General features: G+C 32.6%; 1 protein-coding gene across 2 annotated transcripts in view; it reads right to left on the bottom strand.

Moving 5' to 3' along the window:
- Positions 1-5,027: 5,027 nt before the first annotated feature.
- LOC149780180 (uncharacterized) overlaps positions 5,028-22,751 on the bottom strand; it is a 53,332-nt gene continuing 35,608 nt past the window's right edge. For both annotated transcript variants that reach the window (XM_089936925.1, XM_089936924.1), the window contains 3 exons: positions 11,603-11,728; positions 10,842-10,961; positions 5,028-9,269 (listed from right to left, as the gene is read on the bottom strand). In XM_089936925.1, the coding sequence (XP_089793051.1) occupies positions 9,223-9,269; positions 10,842-10,961; positions 11,603-11,728 (293 nt within the window). In that variant the 3' untranslated portion in view covers positions 5,028-9,222. The remainder of the gene's footprint in view (positions 9,270-10,841; positions 10,962-11,602; positions 11,729-22,751) is intronic.

Below are 22,751 nucleotides of genomic sequence, written 5' to 3'. Positions count from 1 at the left end.
TTGGAATAACAAAGTGCTCAGACTCATGGATATAATAGTTGTTTTGGAATTACTGTTAATTCATTTAAAGACATTTTGTATTATATCATTGTGACAAATCAATGTTATTGTCACATCAGTACAACAGATTGAACTTCATTCCGAATACTACTGGGACACATTTGGAATACACGGTACTTTTGAATATGTGATAGAACTTTAAGACATTTAGGATTTCATGCACTATAATGTTAGCTATTTTTAAAATCGTTTTCTTTGTATTTTAGGAAAATAAATTATATTTTGAATTTTAGAAAACTTGTTGATATACGCTCTTTTCTATTACTTAAGTTTAACTGCCTTGCTCTCTTTCGTTTTCCAACAGTAACTGAAATAGCTGCCGCATCCGTCGTTGTTACTGTGGCTGGTTCTGCTCTTCACGATGCAGGCTTACTCTCCTTTGCTGAGACCCGGGTGGCCAAAAGGCTCTAAGGCACTCGCCTTTTCTGGTCCCTAATACATCTCACATATGTCGTTGTTGTTGTGGCTGGTTTTGATCTTCACGATGCAGGTTTACTCGTCTATGATGAGATCCACAGACCAATTGCTCTAAGGCGCTCGCCTTTTCTGATCACTCATACATCTCAACTGTGTCCTGTTGAATTCGGGTCTTGGCATGTCTAATGTGGGTATGTGAGTATGTGACAAAGCTTGTCAGCAGCTTCTCATTCGTCGGTAGTACTTTTCGAGGTTTTAAGAATGGGTGGACCTGAAAATGGTACTGAAACATATCATATGCTAAAATGGCATTTAACCCATCATAACCAAACCAGTCATCTTATTGACTTGACTAAAGCGATTCACACAAAACACTCTTGTTTGAAAGTTTGGCCACGATCTGTTGTAATACTTCCACTGTTTGAGAAACCAGTCTTTCACATTTATCACATTCAGTCGAAAAGTGAGAGGGACTGCTGTCATTTCTCCTTTCCTCTTCTCTTCCCGTAGTTGCTGTTATACAAAAAGGAGTGTCTTCTTCCCTCCGTCTTTGTTACATCAACACTCTTTTTCTTTTTTCCTTTTGGCGTACCAAATTAAAGGAGTGGAAAAATATCGGATTGAAATAAATTGAGAAAAACTGATGATGATACAGGATGAATAATGGTAGCACGTGAGTGTTACTATTCGCATAATGAGCTATAACTTGATAAAATGGTATAACTTTTCAGCACAGTCACGGTACTAACTGTACTGCACAGCCCGACTGGAGGAAGAGAAATGCGTTTTATTTTGGTTTACACCTTTTTCAGCGCATTATATGTTATTCATGGTGGCATGTATATTTGGTGGTGGAAGAACAGGGGAAGAATCAACGACCCACGGAAAGCTACTGGCAAGATTTCACACTCGGCAAACTGGACACCAGATTAGAAAAATACAAATCAAATAGAAATGTGTGCAAACTGTGACTCGTGTATTTAATGACTATTACGAAAAGAAATTCAGTTGTGTTACTGACTAAAACGAGTTACATATGCTGCAAAAAGTAAAATATGCATTACATTCTCTCCAGAAAACGTTTATGCGCATAGTTTTGCCAATAATTATTTTCAAGGCAATCAGATGGATAATACAAACAACACAAAGCCTGTTCATAAAAACTAACACTCATTTTTCATAAAAGGTCGCATTTCATTAATTAAATTCAAGTAGTCACTTTTCATTAATTAAATTCAAGTAGTCACTTTTTATTAATTAAATTCAAGTAGTCACTTTTCATTAATTAAATTCAAGTAGTCACTTTTTATTAATTAAATTCAAGTAGTCACTTTTTATTAATTAAATTCAAGTAGTCACTTTTTATTAATTAAATTCAAGTAGTCACTTTTTATTAATTAAATTCAAGTAAACAGCTGTTCAGATTACACTTCTCACAATCATTTTCGAACAAAACAAATCAAATCCATAATCACGACCAGTGATTTTGGGACTAAAGATATTTTGTACATCTGTCCCTTTGTTTTCATCATTTTCCCTATCTGAGGGAATACATTTTTACTATACGAGTAAAATACCACAGTTTTACAATTTTGAGTAAAATACATCATTCTTTCGTTGCGAAATCACTGTGAATCATTCACCCCAAGTCCTTGTACTGCGTAAGATCATTTATTTGTATTTTCATTATTTAGTTCGTGCGGATTATGCTAACTGATCCAATATTTGGATATTATACGCACGTATTAATTATAATTCTTTTCTCATTCAAGTAATTCGTCATTAAACATTGCATTTGTATCACCTTCATAAGTGTTTTGTTGTAATCCGAAATCCCACTCGGTTACCCTGTTACATTTGGATTCCTGATAAAAAGAAATCCAAGATGGACGACGATGACGTGAGCTGTGATAAGTGTTGCCAAGAGTTCCTTGTTGAACCACATAAAATAATATTCCACTTTTGAATTCCAAATAAAATTTCAATAAATGTCTTTGTCCAAGAATTATGTATGAGCATTTAAATATATATTCCCAGGCAAAAGAATTAATAATTTCATAAAATAGAATTTCAGCTTAAACTGGTCACAATAAAACAATGGTCAATGGTTTATAGCCCAAATGACTAAATTCTCCATAGAAAAGATTTATACACTAATTGAAGACGCAAAAGAAATTCCCGTATGAGGGTCACGTGATGTTTCCAGAACCACAGAAGCTTTACATGCCTAACATCACGTACTCCCAGTATGGCCTCTATTACATTCTATGAATATTACACTAAGAAATAATAATAATTTTAAAAAAGTTGTTTACTTCAACTCATTGATTTCTGAATCAAGGTCAGGGACTAGGTCAGCAAGTGGATACAAAATAATTTATGGAAAATGTCAAATTCAGTATTAAAAAAGTTATCTTATATGTAATGGAATATATAAAAATAAAACTAACAAACAATTAAACTAAATCAAATATAAATACATTCAAATACACACAACAATGCAGTTAGTCACATCTACGTGCATATACGAATTCCTTCATTCGTACGTTTAGAAATTCATATACCTGTACAAGCATCTATTAATCCACACTTCCATAAATGCATACATATATTTGTAATGCATACATACATACGTACGTACATACATACATGCAGGTTAGAGTCGACGTATTCTCTCTCTCTCTCTCGCTGCAACAATACAGGTGCTGTGTTATAGTCCACTCTAGCTTCACGAATGAATTTCATTCGTTGAGTATCTCTTGACAAACCTGGGTAACTGCATTCCGTATAACTCAGATTCTACCTTTTCACTGTGATACGAATACGGCTTCTATTTTCGTAATTGTTGCTAGTAACTTATAGGTTGTTATAGATATTTTGAATACAGTTGATTCTTGATATCAGCAATAATATTTTCAGATTTGACGTCCTTTCGGTCTTTACAAACCGTGTTGAAGTTTACATAGTTGATGTAAAGCAAAGATTTTTACCACCAAACTTCACATGTTAATAATTTCAAACGTAATTATAAGATTAATTAGGGCCAAGAAAAAATCGTGTTGACACTGTCAAGCGCAGCAGCAAGAAAAGATATTTTTACTTAACAATATCTCTCACCCTACCTATATACATATATATATATATATATATATATATATATATATATATATATATATATATATATATATATATATATATATATATATATATATATATCCATACGCAGAAAATTAAGCTAAGTTCGTGTGAATAATTGCTGATAACCACATGTAGTTGTTGCATTTGGCACTCAGAACACTGAAACCTGAAATATTTAACACCAAAATCTAATATCTAAAAATAAAGTCACAATTGAATATCTACTAAACAGTTCGCCAGTTGTATGTCTACCAGATAAATAAAGCCCCAATCGTACATCTATTAAATGAAATCCCAGTCATATATCTACTAAATTAAGCCCCAGTAGTATTTTCACTAAACGAAGCTCAAATCGCATATCATCTAAATAAAACCACAATTGTACGTTTACTAAATATAGCCCCAATCGTAAATCGACTAAATAAAGCCACAACCGTATATCTACTAAATAACCCCCAATCCTACATTTACTAAATATAGCTCCAATTGTAAATTGACTAAATAAAGCCAAAACCGTGTATCTACTATATAAACCACAATTGTACATTTACTAAATATAGCCCCAATCGCACATCGACTAAATAAAGCCACAACCGTATATCTACTAAATAACCCCCAATCCTACATTTACTAAATATAGCCCCAACTGTAAATCGACTAAATAAAGCCAAAACTGTATATGTACTATATAAACCACAATTTTACATTTACTAAATATAGCCCCAATCGTAGATCGACTAAATAAAGCCACAACCGTATATCTACTAAATAACCCCCGATCCTACATTTACTAAATATAGCCCCAATCGTACATCGACTAAATAAAGCCTTAACCGTATATCTACTAATAAAACCCAATCCTACATTTACTCAGTATAGACACAGTCGTACATTTACTAAATATAGCTCCAATCGTACATTCACTAAATATAGCCCAATCGTACGTTTACTAGATATAGCCCCAGTCGTAGATCTAGTAAGAAAAGACCCAACGGTACAATTACTAACTAAAGACCCAATCGTATGTCTGCTAAAAAAAACAAAAAAACAACCGAAACCGTATATCTACTAAATAAATCCCCAATCGTATATCTATTAAATATGTCTCAGTCGTACATTTAATAAAGTCCCAAACGTACATCTTCTAAATAATGTCCCAAACGTACATCTACCAAATGAAGCACAATAATAAAAACAAAGACTGATTTAATGTCAGATATTTGAACAGAACAAATCGTACGTATGATAACTAAATACTTTTAATTCTTCCTATATGCATCCGTTTTTAAGGCAAAATTTAATTACCAATGCGAGAATTATCCCTAGACAATTTCCAGGTAAAAAGATGCCTTTTTATGTATAGATATATTATACAATTTTTAAAAAAGCAATTTACACACACACAAAACGAATAACAAAATATTAAATTTATTTAATTTAAAACCACCATGTACAAAGTCATGTCGACAATAAAATAAACGTTCAATGAAAGCTGCCGAGTTTGTCTTTCATACCCAGCTTGACCATGTTCATCTTCCTCCTTGCCAGAAAATAACAGCAGGTGCTTGTCTTACATGTCTTATAAGAGCGAAATGGTTTTGAAAGCAATATTTTCATATGAATACTTTCAAACATCCCTATTTGACTTCAACGCTACTATTCACGAGCATACCAATAGATAAAATGGTTACCATGGTATGTCTATACTTTTTCTTTTACGTACGCATTAAGACAACACCAGCATAGTACAAAACATACATGTAGCTGAATGTTTCGAACAACATTTACAAATAAATTTAACATTATATAAGAACCTTCGAATTAATGGAATACTATGCAGAAATAGGATTTTATAATATATAATATCATTACCACTTGCTGCTCGCGAGAGTACTAAGCAAGTACACAAAATCAAGTCTATTTCCGTATATATAAAAGAAAACTATATATATATATATATATATATATATATATATATATATATATATATATATATATATATATATATATATATATATATGTATATATATATATATATATATATATATATATATATATATATATATATATATATATATATATATATATATATATATAGTCCAATTAAAAATATTTTAGCTTTATTTAACGATTAAATACAAGAGATACCATGCTAACAACCCAATAAGACCAGTAACCACACAATTTCTAGAAAACATAATCAACTCTCTCATTATTAAATGTACTAACGATCTTCCAAAAGACAAGACCCTGATAAGCAAATATAGGACTGCTGCTCTTTTTTGGTTGTTTGACAAGGGTAAAAATGCTAAACGTGCAGGCATGAATAGAGTTGCTTTGAAAAATGGGATGGCTAGACATGCGGGCATGAATGTAATGGTTTGAATATCGAGAAGGCTAGACATGCGGGAATATATATATATATATATATATATATATATATATATATATATATATATATATATATATATATATATATAGTACTTTGAATAATGACAAGGCTAGACATGCGGGCATGAATGTATTGCTTTGAATAATGACAAGGCTCGACACACAGGCATGCATGTACTGCATTGAATAATGATATGGCTAGACGTGCGGGAATAAATCTAATGCTTTGAATAATGACAAGGATAGACATGCGGTAATGAATATGATGCTTTTAATGACAAGGATAGACGTGCAGTAATGAATATTATGCTTTGAATAATGACAAGGCTAGACACGTGGGCATGAATATGTTGCTTTGAATGATGAGAAGGCTAGACATGAGGGAATAAATGTATTGCTTTGAATAATGACAAGGACAGACGTGCGGTAATGAATATGATGCTTTGAATGATGACAAGGCTAGACACGTGGGCATGAATATGTTGCTTTGAATAATGACAAGGCTAGACACGTGGGCATGAATATGTTGCTTAGAATAATGACAAGGCTAGACACGTGGGCATGAATATGTTGCTTTGAATAATGACAAGGCTAGACACGTGGACATGAATATGTTGCTGTGAATAATGGCAAGGCAAGACATGCAGGAATGAATAAAATTTCTTTGAATATTCAGGCGACAGAGAATGTTGTGAATTATATGTAGGAAATGATCGGTCGATTGATAACTGTTAGGTTCATTGTACTAAAAATCAAGAAGTCAAAATCAAGGTTATGAGTTTGAGCGAGTTTGTAAAAAGAAAATCTGATTTTTACAGCGAGAGCAAGATACGCCTTCGGACTCGCGATCAAAGTCAATATGCCTCTTGCATAAATATCGCTCCTTTAGAAAACATTTGACTAGAAGAAAATTATAAAACAAGCAATAACGAATTTAAAATCAAACATCATTCGACCGATTACGTCATATTCTAATTGCAGACATCGCCATCGGAATAATTCTGTATCAGTTTAAGTGCGGATTTTGAACCAAGAATCATGTTACTCAGTATGCGCATTTTTGAGATCCATCCTTCGGATAAATCTTGAATTTATGCCGATAACTACCATTCGCTGCTGCTGGGTCCACCTCAGATATTTACGAAACAAGTATTGACTGAGAAGCTGCGAATGAATCAAACTATATTTTTATTCGCAATTTCTCGGTCAATCCTACGTTTAGTCCAGGCTTTGAACTAGCCGACGTGGTCCGAAAAACTTGTGACTTCGTCTCTAAATTATTGCATATTTCCAAGGCGTATGTTTGTCTCAGATAAATAACCCGAATGGCTTCCCGGACCAGGTTAAAAATTATTTGATACAGTGGAACCAGTGCATCCTGACAAAGAACCACGAAGATAAATCAACGGCAATCTGAACACCCGAAAGCGTTTCAGAGAAAAAAACAATAGTAAGTGAAACATGTTAATAAGAGGAATCGGCTGAATAAGGTGGATAACCCCCAGTATAAATATTCCGTATTAAAACATAACGCTAAATATGGAATTATTCACACGAGTTAAGTAAAGGAAGGCTTCTTTCATAAGTTCAGACTTGAAAAGATAACATGGGAGAGTATCAGCCAAAAAGCAAATCACTTAAACCGATGAATGAATTGGACGATGAGTGACGTGATGTCACTTAAACGTGTATTGTATATGGTATAGCGGCATATGTAACATTTTCTAAGCCTTTTTGCCATCATTAGCGGAAATGAACGAACGTGTTGCGATCATTGGTTGAAATAAACGAGCGTGTAGGGATCATTAGCGGAAGAAAAACAAACGAACCTGCAGCGATTGCTGTAAATGGCAGACAAAAAACGGATGAAATCTAAAAGTCGTTTTGGTAAAAGATTGGGAAAACTGAGGGGGTATTTTAGATACGTTTAATGTATATATTTGTACAGGGTATAATTGGTCGGAGGCATTCAATAGGACCGAACCATGTCAAGTGTTTGGGCGGTCAAAAATCTCAAAACGGCCATGAATTTCCTCGAAAGGGCACAAAAGCAAAAGGCTGTTTCTATTTACTCAAAGTGTGAACAATACCCAATAAGCGCGCGCAAGGATAAAATGATAGTCAAATTTCAAGTGAGAAGTGACTGTACGTTTCCTGTGAAGGGTTTTCCTTTAGTCTCTGGATGAGGGGTCCTAGATACATGAGAACTGAAGGCATGGCTATTGAGATGTTATGAAACCGACCATTTCGTTTCCTTTGTCGGAGGGGATGAGATTTTCTTTTGAGCCAATATATCTTTTTCTTCCACATCTAGATGGTGTTTTGTATTGCCAACTAATGGATATAATTAGTTCTTCTTTTCTTCGAATTAGAAAAATAATATTTTTTCAAGCTGTATGGAGTCAGAGAACTAGTTCTGAAACAAATACCCCTCCTTCCCTACCTTACCCAAACCCCACCCATAACATTGAGTGGTTGCTCCCCAAGTACAGACCAATAATCAAACAGGTTAGAGATATATGCATCATTCTTAGGAATGGAACCAACGCATCACGTAAACAGTACAGATACATTCGTACAACAGCTGCATATTCCACTTGGCCATGTATTCATAACGCCCAAAGCATGCATCAAAGTCAAAGGAAAGGGCTCGAAATGCAAGCAAGCAAAGCATGCAAAAATTAACACTAAGCTAAATAGCAAAACCCTGTTTATTTTAGAAACATACAAATATGCATAAAATGAATTTATAAAATGATATCTACATACCAGAGAGGAAAGTGTCAATCCCTGGATCTGACATCTTATTAAAGAATATACAATTATATGCAAGGCATTATAAAAAAGTTTTTTTTTGTACAAAAAAGGTCAAGTTTTAAAGACTAAACTAATACCGCTGTACTTCTTTTATCTGTACAGTATTCATTCCATCATTGAATTATTAGCGAAACTATTCATTAATAGTGGATTTGTCAGCAATATTAACGACCTGGGTGTGTCAGTATTATCAACGACCTGACCAGGCTTCCATATGATCATATCGTCCTCTGATTTGATAAAATAAAATTGTATTTCGCAAAGAAATACACATCCAACTTAATTGACAATTAATAATAATATCAAGGTATTTACTAGAAGCCATCAGCTACCTGGCTTAATAAGTACATGTGTTTAAATCCACCTTAAGAAATGCACGTTAGTTTTATTGCAATGTATCTATAATGTAGGCAACGGCTGTCTTGGAGGTCGCCTTGATTTAATGCCTGAAAGAAAGGATGGTATAAATTAGATAATATGCACTTGTCGCACACCAGATATACCTTGTTCATTTACCTGAAAGTAAAACGTTTTTTTTTTTTTCTGGGACTTGTTCGTATAGTGTTACAAGAAATCGGTTTATCGTTAGCAAGCAGAGCTTACCTCCCTTTCCCATAAACTATTCGGTTTATTGATGGTGATTTCAATTATTATGTATTATTTATGATATGTACGACACGTGACAAAATAACGCATGACAATAATGTGGTATATATAGTGCTTTTAATTTCTGCACACAGGAAAACTCTATCGTTCAACAACCAAATGATATTGTTTTTAGCTTCTCTTACCAACAAGGGCGTGGCAATTGCTACTGATAAGGAAGACACCTGAACTGTTACGGATTAAAATTACGAGGAAACGCCAATGCAATATGTTAGTTGTAATACAGGAAATATTTAACTTTTGAATCACATCGATAACATAATAAATAAACGATATGTGAATGTCAGGTGAACGTGATTCTTGTAAGATCAAATTGTCATATGGTATTTTTTGTGTTTAAATATTTATTATTTTGATAAGCATCGTATTACTTATATTGTTCACCAAATTTACCTTTACTCTGCGATAACATTCAACAGTTTTATACAAAAAAAACGAAATGTGCACACGAAACGCATGTGCGCCACGGTGCATGAAAATTGACCTAAACACCAAAAACGTATCCTGACGAACATATGGACAAGAACATGACATACCGCATTCAAGGAAAGCCATGAAAAGAACTGACGTATTGTTTTATTTCCTCGTTATTATATTCTAATTCATTTTTCCATTTTAAGTTATCATATTTTGTTTACATTTTGCTTCTTCTTGTTGTTTCGAATAACTACGTTTGAATATGATTTGTAATGCCTCTAATATGTTTATTTGAATACTTTTAGCTTCAGTTTTAATGGAGCTTTCAAAGCGAATGTTTTTACGTAAAGTTGTCACGTGATGAAGCCACTCTACGACTGTTGGTTTGTCTTTCAACGGTCCCTACTTCGACGATTCTATTATTTTAGAAAACTGAAGGGCATATGTCTACACACACACACACACACACACACACACACACATATATATATATATATATATATATATATATATATATATATATATATATATATATATATATATATATATATATATATATATATATATATATATATATATATACCGATACGTCATATATCATTTAGCTGAACGGGAAAACCTAAGTACCTCATATCAACATATTCTTAAATGCTTCATTGTGGAATAAGGGAGACCAATTATAGTGCTACTCTCCTTTCCACGTCCCGACTATCGCATTTGTGAGAATCTGACATTTCTTTTATTGTTCATAGATAACAAGGTAAGATGTGGTCAAGTTCTGACAACATAACTTATTCCCTCCTCAGAAAAAAAAACAAACTTATCTCATAATAGCAATACATGACAAACTACACATCGACCGTAAATATAAATACTTTCCCAAACGGAAACAGAGATTGAGAGAGACAGACAGAGAATGGTGTAATTACAGTTACCTCTAACAGAAGACGAATGGTTACTGACTTGATGCGATGGGTAAGTTTTCACTGCTTCTGTCATAGGTTCTGGATTAGGAAAATCTTCTACCGAATGGAATCGAAACCGTGTCTCCATTTCTTTAATAAAATGAAAACAGTGAAATGTTTAAGTTTTATGGATTTGGGAACTTTTACGGCAAAGCAACACCCTGAAAGTTATATCGTACAGAAGCGGTCGAATTCAATACTTCCTTGACAGAAGGAAGTATTGTATTACCACCTCTCTTTACTTTCCTTTCAATTCATAGAGATAGCATAGTTATTGCTTGTGTTTTACAATGTAGATGGTACTTATATAGGTTTATTTCTCAAAAGGATGCTTTAATTTATTTTTATTTTCAAAATTCTAAAATTAAATTTCTTTAAAAAAGTGAAAACCAACATTATACATTTATACTTCAACAAAACAATGACTCAATTTCATGTAGCGATCTGTAGATTCAACTAAAGCATAACCATATTCTATAACAAACACAGCAACATTTACTACTGTTACTAATGATTTTCAGGATACCAGAATCAATAATCGTGTCATCATCCGCATTGTTGTTGTCTTGGCCGTCGACGCTGTATAAGCTGAAGTCACGGTGATGATGGTGGTACTAGTAGTAATAATAATAATGGTGTTGGGGATAATGGTGGCTGCAGCAGCAGTATCATCGTTTGTTTAACGACAAAAGAAGAACAAATTATACACGTTTCTAAATAAATCGACTTACCATCATGGTCTTTGCGCCTGGGTAAGGTAGCTAATGAGGGCGGTGGTGGCGCTTCTCTGACACGTGATTCCTGAACCAATGGAGGGTGACTCTTGACAATTGGTGCCCCTGGTGGATGTCTGAAACCTTTCAAGCAATATAAACAACAACAAAAAAATTAGGAAGAACGATTGAATATATATATATATATATATATATATATATATATATATATATATATATATATATATATATATATATATATAGTGTTCGTGATTTTGTATTTGGCAGTTTACCGGAGTAAAATATAGACAACAAATAACCTATAGAACAAAATGGATTTTTTACAGGATTAAATACACAAATAGATATCAAGCGCTATGATGAATACATAGAAATATCCGAATGAGACAAGAACAGACAGCTTGTATTAATGTAAAAAGAGATCTTAAACTGTATTTGTTCATTTGCCGTGGAAGAGTTGTTAAATACAACAAAACATTCATGTAAGTAGGCTAATTTGCATAGATATTGTCAATGCCTCGTAAAACTAGAGGTTAATGTGAGACAGAAAGAGGAAACAAATATGACATATCATATTGCAACATGTGTAAGATACAGGACATGTGCATTCCGTTTTCAAGGCGGACGACACTAACCACAACTACACGCATATAATCATAAATAAAATATATATTTAAATATTAGTGTGTTACTGAAATGAAAATCATAGATTAGTATACTAAGATAGTCTGAACAAGCAGAAAACGTTATTCTTTGAACTATTTTAGATTTTGGCAAATCAGGTATTTGAATTTGGCCAGCACACTCGTTTGTAATTAAGCTGCCAATGTGACCTGCTTAGCTGACAGAAGCAAATAAGGACACGTAACGCGATTCAGCAATGATGCCCTTGTATGCCAACCAAAATGTTGTCCCGAACAACATTTATTGTACACCGATAATCATGTTAGTAAGGAAACAGTGTTTCCAAAATAAATAAAAAATGATACGGTACGTGTGTATGTACTATATTGTACCTAAAGACGGGAAAGGGTTTCGAAATTGCTCCCCAAGATAGGAATTATACTATATATCAGTATGTATTAGTGTTAAATGATACCTTATACAATTATGTCTATACTGTAAAAATTAAAAGCAAAGTTAACAATATGTAAAAACCAAGAATTGAACAAGAACCATTGGAAGGTAAAGTCTTTGAAACATTTGTAAAGACGAAAATTATATTTTTATTTTGAACCTGTTTCCGAACATAAGTATGGCAATAGGGCGCTAATTAAAAGTAACTACATAAATGTAGAAGAACTGTTGGAACGAGGAGAAAGCGGAGCCGTTGCTTGAAGAATGGCTGTTAGAGTAACCAGAGCAATACTGAGAGCAAAACATGGTAAGATGTTAATAATATTGTAGTGAGATGGACCTAATGATTACTTAGGTATAGAGAGAAAACATGTTAACAGTGCAAAATTGTCTAGATGTTCCAGCAGCACATCTGTCGCGGTCAGTGTGAAACGAAACAAATTAAATTGACGAATGGGTCTAAACACCGTGTTAAATCAATAGAATGCGGTTGTTTTATTGCACCTGGTTTGGGTCGTGATTGATTTTTAAATTACGATCCATTTGATAATAGTCTTAGAGCTGGACGTGTATTTTGGAGTCTAAATATAGAAAAATGCCAAAGTTAAGATGATGCAGAGACCACTTTTCGCTCGTTGAAATAAGCGTCATAAGATGAAACTTTATGGAAATCGGTTTATTGCGAAAGTCTGGAATTATGAGGAGTCACTAAAACCATGATAGGCGTAAGTTATTTGTCGGCGGTTAGATTAATTTAATCCTGGCTTGCTGAGCTAAATAAGGGGTGTGGGTTTCCCAGACGCAATTCAATGTTTTAAGTATTCTCCACCGCAAGATTAGTCAGTCCAAGTTTTTTCTGGTGAAAGGGAAAGTCTCTACTATGAGGAAAAATAAAAGTATCTTTTCTCGTTAAATCAATTGTCCATGAGACGAGTTTTTGGAAGTTTGAGGGACACGGGACCTAAATGTATATTAAGGTTCTGATATGACAGGAGCGAGCCAGTCTCGAAAGGAAAGGAGAAATAGTTTCATATGTGTACCATACAGAGAGAGAGAGAGAGAGAGAGAGTCGACTCTAACCTGTCACTAAGGTTGAAACAGGAGTGACCGGCAAGCAAGCAGATTTTGGAGGCTTGATGGACAATTGAGTTCGATCGCTCACTCGGTTATATGATGAAATTTGTCATATCGGTATAAACAAAACGGCTAATAGCATTCTGTAATAACGTTCTGGTATTCGTTTGCCATTAGAAGTGTATCCTTGAAGTGTCTTGTACAATTTAATTTGGTTTATTATAGTTCATTAAATCGTTATATTTTACATACTGGGACTAGTATTGTTCTATTCTTTAACTCTCCTCAGAACTCTGTGTATTCCATCCACTAATTTCATATTTTTATTATCCATTGGATCCGGGCAATAACACAGTGTTCGATCATCCTCTAGATAACACAACCAAATCCCCTGTTACAATGTTAATAAGATTTCAGTGTGGTGGTCCTAATGACCACATAGATGGAGGGTACCGTTATGCAGGAATACAATTTGTTTGGGGCTTTTGTTTATCAAAATTAGTTCCACTACATATTAACAAAGGTACAAATCCAAAACATTTGTTTAAAAAGGAATTCATTGAATCTAGTCAATATACCAGAAAATCTAAGAGAACTTGAAATTACATGTTACAGTTTTGACAATATACTAATACAGCACAAATGTTAATGTATCAAGGCAGATAATTAGATAGATATCGGACCCGAAGAAGTTCTTGTTGTAAAATTAAAAGGTTATGAGCATCAGTTAAAATGTCCGTATTCTATTTATTGTCATTTCGAAAAGATCATCGTGCCCGGGGTAACACGTACCGTATGTGTGCTTGTGGACAACGGATACAAAATGGCAAGCATTATCGTACTTGTTAAAAGAAAAACTGACACACAATGGCAGAACTGAGCCCAAAGTACACGAGATATATTGCCGGCATATCTTGCCCAATAATCGTACAGATAACAGTCTCTGACATGCAGAATTATTACTGATAATAAAAGAACAGCCAAAAACATTTAATCAGGTTATTTTTACATCAATTCACAAAAGATATAAACCAATAGTTCGCAGAGAAACATAATGTATGGAAATACTTTATGATACATTTAGCAGAACTGCAAAACAAATTATGAGGAAATAAGACTAAACTTTGTAGAACGCTTGGTGTTCACAGAAGAATATATAAGTTATTTATAATATCACTTAATAAAACAAATATCTCTTTCATCTGTGAAAAAAGACACTGAAAATACAGAATGCGTCCTTGACCATTTAGCATGCAAGTACATGTTCAGCACATAAAGAATGCCATTTGAAATTTAAATATAAAAATCACAGCTATTATTTCATAACTTGCCTGGTTTTACAGCCATTTGTTCCTCCATACATTGGTTATAAATGGTCAGATAAAAATTTCAACTCCATGTCAAGCACGTACGAGAAATATATTTTATTCAACAAGGATATCATAGTTGATAGATTAATGAAAGAAAGACACAAAAACCGAAAGAGTAAAATCGTGTTTATACACAGCTTAAGGTTCATTGCGCAGCCAATGCAATGACTGCTATATATAGTTCATTTCATCAACTGACAGTCTCTCCAGTGTACATGCTAAGTAGTTATAATTCCTTTGCTAATAATTTAACAAAACAGCAGATTTTGCTCCTCATAACCGTTATGTTCATTTTTATGACCTTTTATTGATCAAGTACCTTTTGCATTTCTTCCTTTTGATGTATTTTTGGTCAAGCAACCATTGCATTTTAAAAAATTTAAAAATTATTGCAATATTTGGTTTCACCTCATGATAATTGGTAAAGGAATGCTAAATTCAAGTAGTAGTTTTCGCATCAAGAAGTCAACAAGAAGTCTGTATACGGGTTGTACTAAGCATGCCACATTGTGCCTGTTAAATGCCAATAAAAGCACAACCTGGCGTGGCCGTCCATACGGTTTAAAATGGTTTATTCTGCTAAACTTTCATGTTATGTCATAATGTGCTTTGCATTTGATTATAGATTTATCCACAACGTTTAACCCTCTCTCTGCATGTGAATAATCGAGTTTCAATTTAGTAAATATTTATCTTGCTGTGTCCATTATTTAATTGTGAAATATTAATAAGCCATTGCTTTATTTCTTTATTCTTCACACACACTCATGTTCTGCTGATTTCCATAGCACTCTCCTTCGTACCCTCTCTCTCTCTAATCTATTAACACTCTCCTTTGTACCCTCCCTCTTATCTGTCAGCACACTGCTTCGTGCTCTCTCTCTTATCCGGTACGGCACTGCTTCGTAACCTCTCTCTTATATATTAACACTCTCCTTTGTACCCTCTATTATCTGTTAGTACACTCCTTCGCACCCTCTCTCTTATCTGTAAGCACACTCCTTCGTAACCTCTCTCTTATATGTTAACAATCTCTTTTGTACCCTCTTTCTTATTTGTTAGCACAATCTTTCGTACCTTCTCTCTTATCTGTAGCACACTCCTTTGTACCCACTCTCTTATAAGTTCATTTATTCCACAGCAGTGCAATGCGGACTTGATTTACAGACCTTTAAATTGCATTGTTCCATTTCCTCTATCAGTTATTCACTGTGGCGTTGGTATCATTTTATAGCTGGGTAACTGAGTCTATCTCAGAGGAAGACTGTACCATTAATTTTTTTAATTGATTTAACTTACTACAAGATGTCAAATGATAGTTCTGTAAAAAGTCATCCCAAATCAATATGTTGTACTTCAAGAAGGTTTTCCATTCCAAGTAAACATTGCAGTTTTAAAATATGTACAAATACACTATGTAAATCATGAAGTGGATGGTCCTTCAACATGAACTAATTTTGGGTTAAATTTGTTGTAATTTATGCATCGTTGAATGCGTCATTTATATACATTAGCTCTATACAAGTTTGGAAAAGTTTACAAGTATCCAAGACTGCATCCATATTTTTGTGATTTGCATTACTTTACATTCGGTTCAAAATCTGGTAGACTAGCTTGTAGTCATGTACAATGTATTTTTTGTTTTACCTGTTAGAATTAACTTCATATTTTTTAATGTTGCCTCTTTTCATTTTTACATGATATTATTCATTTGTTGCACTTCTAGGAAACTGTACATTGTAGTCACCAAATCCCTTTTTATATGTACCATTTCGTTGGTGATTTTAATTTTGATGTTTCTGGATATCCTCTTTGTTCCTCTGGTATTTCAAATACCAAACATGTTTCAATTACTCCATTTTCTTTGGAGCCAAAATTTTCACCACTCTTCACATTTTAGGCATTCCTTATCTTTGAATACCTCAAAATAGTCAGGCTAGTTAATAGTATCATTTATGTTTTGCGCAACATCCGTGTCTGAAGGAAATGTTCACTTTTGCGAATCAATTTTTTGTGGCATAATGTTTTCCGCTGGTCCCCAAATGATAAAGGACTAATCACAACATAAATATAGGAAGTTATCCTTTATCAAACTTGATTTATATTTTCTAATTCAACCTGTTTCATAAACTAAAATATAGACTTTCAAGATTCATCACTTGCCAAGGAACCAAAATTGATTTATCCATACTTTTTATATATTTTCTTCCTTGCTTGCTTCCACTGGAGTATTTATCTGCGATGATCATTATTGTATCCCTCATCTAAATTTGGTAAAATTCAACCCATCTTTTTGTTTCCTTTTGAGTGAGATGCCCCCACATTGTAGTCATTAACGTTTTGCTAAACGTTTGCACTATATTTTTTATGGCTAAATAAGATAAACCATATTCAACTGTTTCCTATTCCTGCATATTTATATATATTTCAAACCTCTCTTCCTTCCTCAATCTGTATCTATTTTGGTGTTCGCTATATGAAGATATTTTTATGAATGCATCATATACCTCATCTTATTTATTATTTTACGTAAATATATATCATTGTAAGTGTTTTTAAATGCTTGCATGTCAACAGCGTCTGTCTGCCACTAGTCACAACGTGACCATTTTGAGGAGACACTTTGAGGAAACATCATTTCTTGCTTAGTTTTGTAAAATGTTCAACTACACTATTAATTTAACCATTCCTTCAATATTATATATTGTATTTTGTTTTATAGTGTTCTGTTTAATTTGTCTCTACAAGTGGATGATATTTGTGAAAGCAATGTACATTTAGGATCGTAATAAGGATATCTTAAGTGATGTTTCTATTTGAAACGAAATTAAAATGTCCACATAATATGAAATGCATGATAAATTGTTCTAGGGTGTTATCAATAAGCCGGTATTACTTCCATCTATAACGCAAACGCTCACTGCAATTAGTTTTGCATTGTTTCTTTAAACCTTTCAAACGTATTTAAAATGCATGTCAAATCCGCTGCTACATTTACTAATTCATTTGCTGATTTAAATCTAACTTTGTTTTCCTTAAATTCTGTATGTATTTTGTAATCTTTGGAGACTGAATTTGCAAAATTTATAACTGCATAAAGTTATACTTGGATTTTATGTAACACAAAGAGAGTAAACTCAAATGAAATGAGTAATGTTTTATTCCTCATATTTTATCCATTTACTGTCGCGGTTGATAATTCATTACTTTTAACCATCTTTATATCAGTTTTGATAATGCTTCTCTCATCGTTAAATGTTATGTGTAAATCTGCATTGTATCAAAAACATTTGGATATATCTTTCTTTGCGTAACATCAACCAGTTACCACAATTATTTCAACTCTCTCGAGCATTTCTCTTCAAACCAACTAGCTTTTGCTACACGTTTATACGGACCAAATTTGCAAACAAATGTGCATAATCTCTTGATACCGACATTAAAATTTTGACGTTAAACTTTGAAAATATTTCCACAACACACTTAATGTAACACTGTTGAGTTCAATATAATATAGCTTTGCACCAGTAATCATCGTGTGGAAAAATAATGCTCACTAAGTGCTTTCATAGTTGGATTAGTCCAGTAATTCTTGAGATGGATTGTGATGGTATTATACAGTAATTCTTGAGATGGATTGTGATGGTATTATACAGTAATTCTTGAGATGGATTTTTAATGGTAGTATACAGAAATTCTTTAGATGAATGTTGAAGGTATAATACAGTAATTCGTAAGATGGATTGTGATGGTATTATACAATAATTCTTGAGATGGATTGCGATGGTATTATACAGTAATATTTTAGATGGATTTTGATGGTATTATACAGTAATTTCAGAGCTGGATGTTGATGGTATTATACAATAATTTTTAAGATGGATTGTGATGGTATTATACAGTAATTCTTGAGATGGATTGTGATGGTATTATACAGTATTTTTTTAGATGGATTTTAATGGTATTATACAGTAATTCTTGAGATGGAATTTAATGGTATTATACAGTAATATTTTAGATGGATTTTAATGCTGTTATGCAGTAATTCTTGAGATGGATTGTGATGGTATTATGCAGTAATTATTGAGATGGATTGTGATGGTATTACAAAGTAATTCTTGAGATAGATTTTAATGGTATTATACAGTACTTCTTGAGATGGGTTTTAATGGTATTATACAGTAATATTTTAGATGGATTTTAATGCCATTATGCAGTAATTCTTGAAATGGATTGTGATGGTATTACACAGTAATCATTGAGATGGATTTTAATGGTATTATACAGTAATATTTTAGATGGATTTTAATGCCATTATGCAGTAATTCTTAAAATGGATTGTGATGATATTACACAGTAATCACTGAAATGGAATTTAATGGTATTATACAGTAATATTTTAGATGGATTTCAATGCTATTATGCAGTAATTCTTGAGATGGATTGTGATGGTATTATGCAGTAATTCTTGAGATGGATTGTGATGGTATTATGCAGTAATCATTGAGATGGATTGTGATGGTATTATGCAGTAATTATTGAGATGGATTGTGATGGTATTATACAGTAATTCTTGAGATGGGTTTTAATGGTATTATACAGTAATATTTTAGATGCATTTTAATGCTATTATGCAGTAATTCTTGAAATGGATTGTGATGGTATTACACAGTAATCATTGAGATGGATTTTAATGGCATCAAGCAGTAATTCTTAAGATGGATTTTGATGGTATTATACATTAATTCTTGAAATGGATTTTGATGGTATTAGACAGTAATTCCTGAGATGGATTTTAATGGTATTATACAGTAATTCTTAAGAAGGATTTTAATGGTGTTATGCAGTAATTCTTGAGATGGATTGTGACGGTATATTACAGTAATTCGTAAGATGGATTGAGATGGTATTATACAATAATTCGCAAGATGGATTGTGGTGGCATTCTGCAGTAATTCTTAGAATGGATTGTGATGGTATTATGAAGTACATCTTAAGATGAATTGTGATGGTATTATACAATAATTCTTGAGATGGATTGTGATGGTATTATACAGTAATATTTTAGATGGATTTTGATGGTATTATACAGTAATTTCTGATGTGGATGTTGATGGTATAATACAGTAATTCGTAAGATGGATGTTGATGGTATTATACAGTAATTCTTAAGGTGGGTTGTGATGGTATTATACAGTAATTCTTGAGATGGATTGTGATGATATTATACAGTAATTCTTGAGATGGATTGTGATGGTATTACACAGTAATCATTGAGATGGAATTTAATGGTATTATACAGTAATATTTTAGATGGATTTTAATGCTATTATGCAGTAATTCTTGAGATGGGTTGTGATAGCATTATACAGTAATTCTTGATATGGATTTTAATGTATTATACAGTAATTCTTGAGATGGATTTTAATGGTATTATACAGTAATTCTTAAGATAGATTTTAACGGCATCAAGCAGTAATTCTTAAGATGGATTTTGATGGTATTATACATTAATTCTTGACATGGATTTTGATGGTATTATACAGTAATTCTTGGGATGAAATTTGATGGTATTATACAGTAATTCTTAAGATGGGTTTTAGTGGTATTATGCAGTAATTCTTGAGATGGATGTTAATGGTATAAAACAGTAATTCTTAAGATGGATTGTGATGGTATTATACAATAATTCGTAAGATGGATTGAGATGGCATTATACAATAATTCTTGTGATGGATTTTGATGGTGTTATACAATAATTCTGAAGATGGATTGTGGTGGTATTGTGCAGCAATTCTTAAAAGGGATTGTGATGGTATTATATAGTATTTCTTAAGATAAATTTTAATGGAATTATGCAGTAATTCTTATGATGGAGTTTAATGGTATTGTACAGTAATTCTTGAGATGGATTTCGAAGGTATTATCCAGTAATTCCTAAGATGGATTGAGATGGCATTATACAATAATTCTTGTGATGGATTTTGATGGTATTATACAATAATTCTGAAGATGGATTGTGGTGGTATTGTGCAGTAATTATTGAAATGGATGTTGATGGTATTATACAAAAGTTCTTAAGATGGATTGTGGTGGTTTTGTGCAGTAATTCTTAAAATGGATTGTGATGGCATTATACAGTAATTCTTAAGACGGATTTTAATGGTATTATACAGCAATTCTTAAGATGGATTTTAATGGTATTATACAGTAATTCATAAGATGAATTTTAATGGAATTATGCAGTAATTCTTAAGATAGATTTTAATGGTATTATACAGTAATTCTTGAGATGGATTTCGAAGGTATTATCCAGCAATGCCTGAGATGGGCTTTAATGGTATTACACAGTAATTCTTGAGATGGATTTCGATGGTATTATACAGTAATTCTTAAGATGGATTTTAATGGTATTATGCAGCAATTCTTAAGATGAATATTAATGGAATTATGCAGTGATTCTTAAGACGGATTTTAATGGTGTTATACAGCAATTCTTAAGATGGATTTTAATGGTATTATACAGTAATTCTTAAGATGGATTTTAATGGCATTATACAGTAATTCTTAAGATGGATTTTAATGGTATTAAACAGTAATTCTTAAGATGAATTTTAATGGTATTATACAGTAATTCGTAAGATGAATTTTAATGGAATTATGCAGTAATTCTTAAGATGGATTTTAATGGTATTATACAGTAATTCTTGAGATGGATTTCGAAGGTATTATCAAGTAATTCCTAAAATGGGCTTTAATGGTATTACACAGTAATTATTGAAATGGATTTCGATGGTATTATGCAGTAATTCTTAAGATGGATTTTAATGGCATTATGCAGTAATTCTTAAGATGAATATTAATGGAATTATGCAGTGATTCTTAAGACGGATTTTAATGGTATTATACAGCAATTCTTAAGATGGATTTTAATGGAATTATACAGTAATTCTTAAGACGGATTTTAATGGTATTATGCAGTAATTCTTAATATGAATAATAATGGAATTATGCAGTGATTCTTAAGACGGATTTTAATGGTATTATACAGCAATTCTTAAGATGGATTGTAATGGTATTATGCAGTAATTCTTAAGACGGATTTTAATGGTATTATGCAGTAATTCTTAAGATGAATATTAATGGAATTATGCAGTGATTCTTAAGATGGATTTTAATGGTATTATACAGTAATTCTTGAGATGGGTTTCGAAGGTATTATCCAGTAATTCCTAAGATGGACTTTAATGGTATTATACAGTAATTCTTGAGATGGATTTCGATGGTATTATGCAGTAATTCTTAAGATGCATTTTAATGGTATTTGACAATAATTCTTAAGATGGGATTATACAAACATATCTAGTGGCTTATAATTTTGTTTTTAAAAACAAACCCCGGTCTTGATGGGCTGGTCATTAGTATTTTTCTCATTTTTCTGTTGTGTCCTATACGGAAATAAAAACGCAAAGATGAGAAATATGTATGCATGTACCACCATGTCAGCCAATTCTGAGCGTCGGGTAATTCTGCGCAACGATATGTCATTTCTGTAAACATTTGATCACATGTTATTTTGGGTCAAAAATCATTTTGTATCAAGAAATAACGATCGCAATTTAATC

The sequence above is a fragment of the Sinohyriopsis cumingii genome, chromosome 16 (genome assembly GCF_028554795.1).
Source record: "Sinohyriopsis cumingii isolate HCF-2022 chromosome 16, ASM2855479v2, whole genome shotgun sequence".
Lineage (NCBI taxonomy): Eukaryota > Metazoa > Mollusca > Bivalvia > Unionida > Unionidae > Sinohyriopsis > Sinohyriopsis cumingii.
The sequence above is the reverse complement of the archived record's forward strand: the minus strand, read 5'-3'. Positions and strand labels throughout refer to the sequence as shown.